Source organism: Argiope bruennichi, chromosome X2, assembly GCF_947563725.1.
Source record: "Argiope bruennichi chromosome X2, qqArgBrue1.1, whole genome shotgun sequence".
Taxonomy (NCBI): Eukaryota; Metazoa; Arthropoda; class Arachnida; order Araneae; family Araneidae; genus Argiope; species Argiope bruennichi.
Window position 1 is genome coordinate 35,384,678 of NC_079163.1, and position 12,821 is coordinate 35,397,498.

The 12,821-nt window shown below is 28.7% G+C and overlaps 1 protein-coding gene across 2 annotated transcripts in view; it reads right to left on the reverse strand.

The window, feature by feature from the left end:
- Positions 1-12,821, reverse strand: part of LOC129960917 (diacylglycerol lipase-alpha-like) — a 190,894-nt gene that overhangs the window by 39,240 nt on the left and 138,833 nt on the right. For both annotated transcript variants that reach the window (XM_056074649.1, XM_056074648.1), the window contains exon 12: positions 7,035-7,115. In XM_056074649.1, the coding sequence (XP_055930624.1) occupies positions 7,035-7,115 (81 nt within the window). The remainder of the gene's footprint in view (positions 1-7,034; positions 7,116-12,821) is intronic.

Genomic DNA, 12,821 nt, shown 5'->3' on the forward strand with positions numbered 1-12,821 from the left:
CGAAAAAAATTTGCTGGTTCAGCATCTGTACCACTGGTAAGTGAAAAGCTACAATACAACGATTAGAGATCTCAAAGATAAGCACAGGAAAAAAATCTGCCGGCTCAGCATCTGTACCACTAGTAAGTAAAAAGCTACAATATAACAATTAGAGATCTCAAAGATAAGCGCAGGAAAAAAATCTGCTGGTTCAGAATCTGTACCACTGGTAAGTGAAAAGCTACAATACAACGATTAGAGATCTCAAAGATAATTGCAAGAAAAAAATCTGCTGGTTCAGCTTCTGTACCACTAGTAAGTGAAAAGCTACAATACAACGATTTGAGATCTCAAAGATAAGCACAGGAAAAAAAATCTGCCGGTTCAGCATCTGTACCACTAGTAAGTGAAAAGCTACAATACAACGATTTGAGATCTCAAAGATAAGCACAGGAAAAAAAATCTGCCGGTTCAGCATCTGTACCACTAGTAAGTGAAAAGCTACAATACAACGATTAGAGATCTCAAAGATAAGCGATAATAATGAAGCTTTAAAGATTGAGTGAAACAACTATTATAATAGTCCATAAGCAGACGAAAAAAAAAAGATCAATAGGATTCAAGATCTAAAAGGAAAAGTGCTAAAATCTAGTCCTCAAAGGATTTATAATGCATTTATTTTCTATCATTTGGTGCTAAGAAACAAGGCCAACAAGAATGTGAACATACTTAAGGTTATAAAGAAACCACAGGGTCGAAATTTTTAAGGCAACAAGAAATGAATGATTTATCTATTAACATTCGTGCAAAAATACTGAATACAATAGAGCTTTGAGTAACGAGGTTTTCGGTTCATCAAACTCAACAACGAATAACAACATTTGACATATGCCTTTGATACACTTCTATAAATACCACAATGTAATTGCTTATGGAGCAGAATATGTTTTGCATGAAATTTACTGTGATATGTTATGGTTCATATTCGCCCGCACAGTTATAACTTATTTGAGTCAGTTATGAAATTGAAAGTAATACAAAGAATAGAAAAGACTTATTTGTGAAAAAAATGTACATAACATATTATGTTGTTGACCAAATAATTTTTTTTTGTTGACCATATACAACATTTAATTATAGTCTTACAAATTTTAAAGGTTAAAAACGCATGCCTCTTAAATTTAATACAAATAAATTAAAACTTTAATATTCCTTATAAACAGAGAAATGAGTTTCCTGCATCATTTATGAAGGAAATAAAGCTTCATATTTAAATATCAAATGGGAAGATTATAGATGATAATTTTATTTATTTCAAGAAATTAGAATGTAAATTCTTGTTGTCTCTATATTTCTTTATTACAATGATTGATATTTTCCACATACAAGGTCAGTGGATAAATTATACATACATTTATGCTTTATCAAGGCAATCATTATATATTCTCTGACATCACTAACATTATTATGTTGGTATTCACTCTTGATAAAAGTCGCATGTAAGAAAGTATATTAAGAATAATCTGGCTAGCATTTTGTTTTAACTTTTTCTAAGGCCAAAAATGGTATACTTGCTACCATATTAATACATTTTTAAATGTTAATCATAAATTAATTTACTAAATCTGATTAAAGAGGCTATTTATTTATAATTTTAAATATTGTAAACAATATTAATATGTACTTTGATTACATAATATGATTTTAAATTAATTAACAGTCAGTTATCATTATTTTGTAGTGATGTACCTACACTTCATACTGAAAAAAAAGTTCCGATTTATAAAAATATGTAATCTGATATATCAAATTCTTTGAATTTTGCCTTCAAATTGAACAGTGTCGGATTTTGCTGACCTCCACCTGCATAATATTTGCTACTTTTTATATCTATGGAGGGTAGCGGTGGTTTACTGGCAAAACCTCTGCAGAGTTGGAGTCCCCGATGTCCGAAACCCGATTCTACAAAAGACCCGTCGCATATGCGGTCTCGATACACACAAAATTCGACGTCACAAATAACCTCTCTCCCTGCAAATGTGGTGTGGAAGTTTGAAGAAGGGGCGTCAGCTCAGGCACTCTCTCCGTTTTCCGACCGAAGTTCAACACTACGAGTTCCATCTCACCATACCCTTAGTATTACTTCCAAACGCGACGTTTATATGACTAAACTTTTATACTTATGAAGAAAATTGTACAAAACAATAACAATTCTGCCAAAGATTTAAAATGTCAATTCTTCTTTCAAATTTAGTTCTAAGAATTAAAATTCTTTCGCATATTTTTGATACGATTCAGTTCCTCTTAAACTTGATTAGTTCTTTTACATGCCAAAAACTGCGCCAAAATTTCATTTTTAACTACTTTTTCCAAGAGAATATGTTTATATTTGAATATAAGAAATGTCGTTAATTTCGAAATGATAATTTTTATGAGGTTTTAGACATATTTTATTTAACTTTTGTGTATGATGCCTCTTAATGTCTAATACTTATTGCGTTTTAATGTTTAGTAGATGCATCTTCTAGTTCACTTTGTTTATTTCGCTATAATGTCACATTAAACCTTTGTTTTTTGAGCTTTGAAAGAGAACCATTTGTTGCTATGAAAGTCGATTTTGAAAATTGTACGGAATGTCTTTTCAAAAATTCTTAAACAAAATTAAATACATCACATTTTTAGAAATTTTTTTGTTAAAATAGTTCCCCACAATAAGTTAAAATCTGTACCGCAAGTAAGAAGAACAGCTTATTGAATTACGCCTCCATTATCCGTACTCTCGTCACAGGCAAAATAGAAAACGTATCGAATATATGTAGAAGATTTCCTTTTAATCTGATAAAAGGATAACAGCTTATTGATAAATAACCCCCCAGATCAATTATTTCATCTTTAAAGGTACTTCAGAACAAATATATTACTTTAAAAACTCTTCTCTTTAAAGTAACAAACAATATTGTGATTTTAATTAGTCATTTCTCGCTGAAATCGCCTTTGGCAAAAGATTTTGAGTGTATATTTAAATTCTGATAAAACGTAAGTATATACCGTCGCTTTACTTTCCTCAATCTCTCATTTTCTGTGATCTTATTATTACTTTGTATATATTTTGATTTATGATGCTCCTAAAGATGCTTTATGGCACACTAATAGGATTATTTCTTACTAAGAAGATTACTTTACTCTTTACTTAACCCCAAAAATATCTTCATCTTCCCTTTCTTTGGAAATATCAATGTTTTGTTACTTTTTTTGTTTAGCTTTACTACGAGCTGATTTCAGTTAATTTGTGCTGAATATAAGAGTCTAAAAAAAATAATTCATACCTAGCTTTTTATTCTACGTTCTTGTAAGAAAAATTAGGTGTTGTTGCGAGTATTTCGAAAAAAGTGGGACAGTGCGTCTTTAGACCTTTGACCAGAAGCTATTGAAAATAATTCCTTTAAGGTGTATGTACACACTTGAAACTTCGAAAATCGTTCAAAATATCGAATATTTTTTTATTGCTTAATAGTGTTGTCTGATCCTTTAGCTTTCAAACGATACCAAGAAGTTGTCAATATTCGAAATGTTTCTCGAGTTATAATTATTTTTCTTGGGGAGCTTTCATTAAAAACTCTAGTTACGGTGTTTTTAAAACTCATTTTATGAAGAATGTTATTTTTCCACTTTGTTGCTTCATTCAAACAATCATAACTCAACAAGAAGTGAACCAAATACAGTTATTTATATATCAAAATAATCTGTATGAAATAGCGGATGTTTTGTGTTTCAATCAAAGTTATATTTATAGAAATAAATTTTTTATAGCTATTTGAAAGTTAAAATTACAGAAAAAATCTCGTTTTTTCTATTCATTGTTGATGAAAAAATTGTTTAAAAAAAAACTATACATTTTTATAACTTGATTGAGGCAGACAACATGAAGACTAATATTAGGAATAATTTACAACTAGAATTATGTGTCTGTGCAAATTAGAATTTAAGATATCATGTTTCAAAAAATAGGCTAATTAGCTCATTAAATATTAATTAATTAATTAATAATTTGTGTAATATGGATTTTTCTCACTGAAATGAGTTTAAACATATATTAATGAACTACTATGAAAAAATTGGACTTTTAAAGTTAAAATTTAAAAAAAAATCTTCATGTGTGTACTTACACCTTAAATGAGTAAGCGCATGTAGGGAAAGATTGCAGTGAATCTGTAAAATCTGACAAGATTCTACAGATTCTACAGATCTGTAAAATCTGACAACTTCGCTTCATTTCTTTGCGATATTCTCATTTTCCATATATTTCATTTTCGGTAGACTATTAATACTCTACATTTAGTTATGTGTATTTTGATTTGTTGCTCCTAATGATGTTTTATGGTACACTATAATAAGATTATTAGCAGATTATTTTACATTTTGTTTCAAAGTAAAGAAATTTAATTACTCCTTTTCTCCGAAATACTGATGTTCGTAAACAATTTTTTTTTAACCTTACTATCAACTAATTTCCACAAAAACATACTGAATACAAGGGTCTTAAAAAAACACTTAAACTCCCATATTTATTAATATCTAAATTGAGAATGAATTGATATTGTTACGAATACCTTGAAAAATGTGGAGATTGTATGTTTTTTCAAACCCCTTGTTGAAAGCTACAGCAAAAAATTCCGTGAATTGGATGGATGCTGTTGATAGATGGAAATGGGGCGTAGATTTACTACAGCTAGTAAGTTGCCATTTACGAATGCTGTAGTTCATCATTAATATCCGAGCGTAATTAGAATTTTTAAGAAGTACTGAAATTGTTATTAAAAAATTTGTAACAAATTGGTTATGTTTACTGAGCTGCAAAAATCCTCATTACGGGATCCCTGTGAACGGTGGGCCGAGAATTTCATACCTTTGCTTCAAAGATTTTAAGTAGAAATTCTAAATGTTTGGCTTCATAATTTTCAATGTCTTTTATTTAATTTTTTCTGATCAAAGCTATTATTTTTGTTACCATTGTTATCTGTTTATTTTGATATCTAAAATTTAAGAAAATCAGTGATTTTGATAAATTTTAAATAATTCAAATTTTTCATAATTTTTTGCAACTTGAATTTGCTTATTTGAATAAAGAAGACTTCCATCCATTCTTATAAAAAAAAAAAGGATTATTTTCACAACGGTTAAAACACATAATTTAATGAAAGAGCTCTGATCTCTTCATTCTGGATGAATTTTTCTATTTCCTCTTACAGCCATTTCAATTAAATAGTTTAATACTTATTATCTCCTTAGGTCGCATTGAATTTCAAATGAAAGTGTCACATGCGTCGAGATCTCGGCTTCGAAGCAGCCGTGGTGTCCTGGTAGTAATGTCTCGGCTTCGGAACTGGCGTGTTTCAAGTTCGAGACCCGATTCCACCGAAAAACCATCGTGTAAGCAGGTCTGGTGCACGTTGGACCGTCCGGGGCAAACGTCCTCCCGCTAGTGTGGTGTGGTGTGGAAAGGGGGTGCCGGTTCAGGTGTCGTCCTCATCATCTGACCGAGGTTCAAGATGACGAGGTCCGTCCCAAAATAGCCCTAGTGTTGCTTTAAAACGGGACGTTAATATAACTAAACTAAACTCGGCTTCGAAAACGATTCCAATTAATTCCGATGAATAAGATACGATTCCAATGAAAGTCTACCATGTACATAGGCTTGGTGTACGTTCATTAAAATTAATAGGAGTCGATTGTTTTCCTTTGTGTGACGAAAATAATTAAAAAGGGGCATGACAAGTTTAAATCGCAAAATTCGTGTCAAAATTATCTTCGTGCCGCTTCAAAGCGGAACGTTATTCTAGAAAAGCTAAATAATCATTTTATATTTATCTACGTTTGAATTAAAAGCTCGTTCGTTAGTTTTAAAAACTAATGCATTCTTTTCTTATGTCAATCTTTGTGTAAAAATTCATTGCCTGACACTTTCATTTTTTTATTTAGTGAAAATTGTGTTGTTGTAAGTCTGCCTATAAGTCAATGCGTCTGAAATCAGTCATGCAAATAATCAAATATTTTAGGAAAAAAAAATCTTTTTTTTTACGTCCTGAGAAATTTACCAGTGGATCGAATAAATTAATGAATGAGCAAGCAATTAATTAACAATTAGTTACTGAAACATATTAAAGTCTTTATAACACCTGGGTGAACATTTTTTACTTCTTGTTTAACCTTTTAGTTATTTTCTCTACTGCTTAATTAAATGAGTTTCTGTTCGGGAAATGTATTGTCATTTCGATTCAACTAAGTCTCCACCGAATACTTGAGATGTTTATGGATTATCTTTCATTTTACTTCATATGCGTATGGATTATCTGTCATTTTTGTATCATATCATAACGTCTGTAAATGAATTAATGTTGGTTTATAAGTTTAAAATTACGATAATTCCATTCACGAACTACACTCGGGAATAACAGTTAAGGATTATTAATAATATATATTTTTAGGGTTAAAAAATGTAAATCTCGAATATTTTTGACATCATGTTTGAATCTTGATAAAAACATACATTCAAAACGTCAACGAAAAGCAAATTAAAACCATTATACTAATAAGTAATTTGAACTGTCATATTAAGCTAAAAAATTCAAAAATATGAACCTAAAAAACTGATTCTGTTAACCTATAAATTACTCTAAAATTTTTATATTTGTTATAATGACTGTAAGTTTTTTTTAATATATATTTTGAATAGTTGATCGAACTTCATCCAGTTTTGTATTTTGAATCCATCAACTCACCAGCAGTTTATTCAACTTCATCCAACTGATTCTTTCATCCATTTACTCTACCACAGCAAAGGTTATCGCAGAATAAATTAAATTTGAGCCAAAATCAGTCAATTTAAACATAAAAAAAATGTCTGGGTTGATAGACGTTGAAACAGAAATTGGTATTTCACTTCTCATAATCACGTCGGCCAAAAGGGCGGGGCTATTATTTATTCCTCCTAACGTTACAGACAGCAGTGGATGATTATATTAGAGATCATAATAGCATATTAGATATAAACTTACAGGGCTGTGGTTGAAGGCCTGAGTGAGGACTCCTTCCTCATTCAGTTTTTGGCGGATGTATTCAGCTGCTTGAATCATCCCCTAAAAGAAAAATTAAAAGCAATTTATTAAAAAAGTGCAAATATGTAAAATGGAATATTAAAACGATACTGTAGAATTATTTTCCTTAAATAAGTATTCAATAGAGAATTATTATGATAAAATGCTTGAAAACCTCTCTGTGGTTGCTGATATCTTATTTGTATTTTACTACCTGTTTTTAAGTATTGAAATAAAGAATATCCTCAAAATGTATTCAGACACCGAATAACTATTGCATAAAAATTAATAGCTTGCCCCAAACTTCTATAACTTAACTTCATTTAAGTAATTGTAAAAAATGTTTCAAGTATCGAAAATTCTTGAAATGTTGGTTATTATTGCCTTGGATTATGGAATTGCAGTCTTCATAAAGCACATCCATTGTCCTTTGGGTGCATTTATTTTCAATGTATGTTCCCAATTCTACTGAATGTTCCCAATTCTACTGAATGTCCCCAATTCTACAATAGTAGAATTGGGAACATACATTGGTATCGAACTGTAATTATTATGTTTATTCAGGATGATATTATGTGATAGCTAGGGAAGTTCACCCTCAGACATCAGAATTTTTTCTAGATGGGTAGTGATGACACAATATTTTTACGGAAAGTTCCATTCTGTTGAAAATATCATTTTTTATTCGCAAACATATCCTAAATTTTCAAAGTATAATGACCCAGTCAATCCATACACTGACAATCTGCTCTATACAGTTAATACCCGATATTTTCTAATGGCATTTCATTACCAAACATAAATTAGTAGTTACCGAGTAGCAGTTATTATAACAATCATCGTAGAGATTTTGTTACAATTGTAAATATTACAATTGTAAAAAATATGAGAAATCATCGTATTAATTAATATAAACTATGAAAAAACTCTATTTAAATTTATTAATTCGAATTACGAAACTCTGACGATTGTTATTAACTTTTTGTGTAAAAGTTTTCAAAACGTGAGAACATTTTTGAAACATCCTGTTTCTATTTACGTCTTCATACTTTTCTGTTTACGTAGAAAAATATCCGAATTCATTTCAAGGCTTTATCTTAATAACTCTTTTTCAGTTTCTCATTAGATATACTTTAGATGTATACATCGCTTTAAAAAAATTGATAGTTGATGGCAATTCCACCCTTTGGCATTCAATTGTTGACACTTTTATCCTTATGTATTAATATCTAATTCTGACGCCGTTTAAACACCACAATTAATTTAGTTTAACCACCAGAATGATTGAATATATGAGGGGAAGGCTTTTTGTAGACTTCCATGGGAAACTAGCCCACATACACGTTTCATTTGAAGGAAAATCAGGAATACTTCCAGTACTCAGTGCGATTTTTCTTAAATAATTTTCTTCAAAACCACACATGGGTCTATCGGTTTTCAAATAGTGTTACGGATACCCTACTTCTCTTACTTTCAAGATGTTTGATTTATCTATCCATTTTTCATACTTCGGGGAAGGCTAGAGCAAAATTCAGTGGTAAAATATTCTTTTTTGTAAGTAAATTTGGGATTTTGAAAAACTGGATTCGAAAGTTTTCTATTGAAATTAATGAACTTCAATGCATTATTAATATTATATTATTTTTCTTACAATCGCTTGTTTACCCAATATATGAAGTTTTATACATTTCATATTTTCTTTATTTTTAACAGGAATAGGCAACTACTGAATATTTTTGCCTCTAACGAAATTCTTAACTGAATTAGAAAATATTTCAAGTTTGGCTTGTCCATAGCATACACCGATTCCCTTGATTTCTGATTCATTCAGGCTTCCACATAACTGATCTAAATTGTCTCTTCCTCCCATCATTTAAATCAAAATAGATTAAAATAAAACAGAAAGAATTTTTTCCGAAATCACCTATTTTCTAATTATTGCTAGATTTGACTTAGATTATCTTTAGTTGAAAAATTACAGAATATTTGTCTTACTTGAATTTAATGTTAGGATTGTTACAACGGCTAGAAAGCCAATGTGACATTTTGAAATTTATGAAACAATTTCATATATTATTCAGTTTTTCTCAAGTAAAAGAAAGCCGAGACATATTAATCAATTTGTACAAAAATGTTTTTTAAATCGTACCATGTTATTTCTAGTTTATCTTTGAAAATTAAAGTGAAGACATATTAATCAGTCAACATTGAAAAAATTTTCATATCTGTCTTCGAAAATTAACGTAAGGTTTAAACATATTAATGAATAATATGCTTACTCGTTATTCTCACTTGTGGTAAATTTTATCACATTCTATTTATCTCTGATTACATCTAGATAAGAGATCTAGATGTAATCTTATCTGATTACATCTAGAGCTCTGTGAATTCTGTTGCTTCTCTATGAATTCATCAACTTTAGATTAAACCATCATTTAGAGAACTTCAATTAATTAATTAATTATTCATGATTATTTATTAAAGATTCTTATAGTATTAATTATTTTGTGTATATGTGTCATATTTAATGATTGATATATAATATTTGTACTTTACTTAAGAAAGAAAGAACATGCGTTTTAAATTGAAATAATTTTTTTAATTAGCAAATGGTAAAAAATTATATTAAAAATTTTTGGGTATGTACATCTATATATATAAAATGCTAATGTACGTGGAAACGAAATCGATTTTATTATTTATTGCCGAATAGGTAAATATAAATATATCACTATACAAATGTTTCAGATTACTTCTTTGAATTCTATTGCATTTAATTCAATGTTTCGCAAAATAATGGAGAGGTAAATTATTATAAGTAAATTATGGAGAAGTAATACCGTGTCCCCAAAACTCCATTCGGTCAAAGGAAACAAGATGTAAAAGAAATAATTGTCACACAGAAAGTTTAATTGACCGCAAAAAATAGGCTTACCCGTCGCCAGATAAAGAATGACGTATGGAAATTCTTGAACGAATACTTCAAAAACTATTATTTCACAAAAATGATGTTTGCATTATCTAAAAACTCAAAAAATTTACTTTTTAATGATATCAATTTCATTTTTGTACAATTCTTTTCTTTATTTTTAATAAATTTAAAAAAAATTAAGTTAATATAAAATCTAACAAAATTTTTAATGTCGGAATTAAATTCAAATTCATTCATCAAAATATTTAATCGAGTGTTTTTGCCAGTGTTAAAATTCGGATTAAAAAATTTCTTTCTTTGCATTAATTCTGAAATAGACTGTTTACTTTCGATTTTATTTCCTAGTACATGCATTTTTAATTTAATCCTTTAGACAATATATAACATACTGATTAAATTAAATTTGTTTTTCTATCGTACCAAATAACTCCATGCGCATCAAACTGTTAGAATAATTGTAATGATTAAAGATGCATAAACATGGAGTGGGATTTCGTTGTACCAAATAACAATGTGACATTTTTTTTAAAATAATGTACTTCATATTAATCATTAAAGAGTTTAAAAAGTAAATAATCTGGATGAACAATAGGGTCGCTAAAAGATTGCTTAAGAAGATACGTATAATATATTTACGTGTTCTTCGAATTTTTTAAATTTTTAGAAATTTATTTAAATTATTACGTATTAATCTGTGTACGAAATTATATTTACAATATCCATGTAAAGCATTTGGAGTTATAAACTTCTTAGAAGAGCCAATGAAAACACGTTGCTTATGAGCAACCGTGTCAAAGGGTTAAGCCAAGAGATTCTAAAATATTATGTTGGTATATAATTAACATTAAAGCATTAAAATGGAATGCAATTTGCATTAAAATATTACACTGAAGTGTATTTAGTATTAAAATATTGCATACGAAGGTAATTAGCATTAAAATATTAAATAAAAATATAATTAGCATTAAAAAAGAACTATAATATAATATATTGACATAGAAATTATATTTCCTGAATAAATATAATATAAGAACAGTTTTAAAAATCTTTCATAAATATACTAAATGGTATGATTTTTTATTTGAATTTCCTCATACATTTTGGGTTTTTATTTATAATTCTTCATTATAAATATCATGGAATCTATAAAGTAATTTTTTTTCTCAAACTCACCATAAAATCGTGCAATAAGTTTGAAATCAAACATTAATTAAATCAATCAATTAACTGATAACTAAGCCGTGAAAAATTGAAGTAGAACATTGTGGTCGAGAACACACAAGTGCGTATAATTTCAAAACTCTTCCACATCAGGAAAGGAAAAAGAATGCAAATTACCCTCTTTACAAGGAGCGAAGCAAGTCAAATTGAAAAAAAAAAATGTGGCCGATTAAAATATATGTTAAGTTCCTACTTTCAGGAAATTTTTAAAATAACTGAGTATTAATAAATTTGTTTGTTGAGTAATTCTTATTTATACAGACGAGATAAGTGTTTTTGAACAATCATACTGCACTAATAATCGCTTTTAGTGTAGAGCTTTCTGAACTGCATTCCTTGGAGCTTTGATAAACTGTTGGCTGAGTTTCGGCTTAAGAATAGGAGGGTAGCTCGAGACCCAATTCTATCAAAAAGCCATCATATACCCATAAAAGCTGTTGGAGTTAAAACAGTCTCTCTTTGGTTTTGAATGAAAGGACAGCACGATAAGTAGGAGCCAGTTGTAAAGTCGTCCACATCATCTGACAACAGCTCAAAATTTTGAGATCCGTTCTCAAGTAGTTTTCTTGCGATTTCAAAAGGTGATGTTAATTTAAATATACAAATGGTGCTATTAAATTCAGGGTTATGAGCAGAAATCGCAACAACAACAACAACAACAACAAAAAAAAAAAAAAAAAAAAAAACACGAGAAATATTTCGTCCTAAATTATTTTCGACGAATTATTCCAATAAATTTGTTTGAACTTGTCCAAATTAAAGCATTTCCTTCCTTTTGACCGTAGGACATGATTAATTTCTCATAAAGAAAGGTTGCTTTGTACTTAAATGATGTTTAAAATTCAATTTGTATTATCGATCATTTATTCTAAACAGGGGTTGCGGAGCAAGCAGTTTTTGGGGCCCCTGAGCATAAGATGATGTTTTGAACTTATAAATTTCGATTCTTAAGATATAAAGTTTTAAATTAATTTCGCAAATTTTAATTCATAATAACTATTTTTATTAACAATAATTTCGTTTTATGATTAATCTGATATTTTATTTTAATTGCCTAATTGTTTAGCTTATTAATCTTTATTAATATCTAATAAACTTTGAAATCGGTTGATGAATTTTTGAAATTTATATCTTTAATTCACATATGCAAATGTCTTTATTAAATAATACCGAAAAACTTATCATCCATTTTATAAAAGAAAGGCTTTTTACTTACAAAATTATTTTGATTATAATTTTAAAATAAATAAATATTATATTCATCGACTTAAGTAAGATATAGATAATAACTCATTTGAGTCTAAGTTCTGAAATAGGTAAAGTAATATTACTAAAAACAAGAACTGAAAGATTTAAATTTCTTGTATTTAAAGTGTATTTTCCTTTCCTTTTCTTTTTTTCATTGTTCTTCATAATATGACACAATCTATTATAAATTATATTATTTCTCCCTTTTTAACCGTTTAGAAATTTTAGGGACATTAAATTGCGCACACAAGCGTTTAGAAAAAGAAATCCATAAATTTCTTTAAAATAAACCCAAAATTGAAAGCAAATTCTGGTTATTTTGAAATATGCTTAGATTATTACTAAAA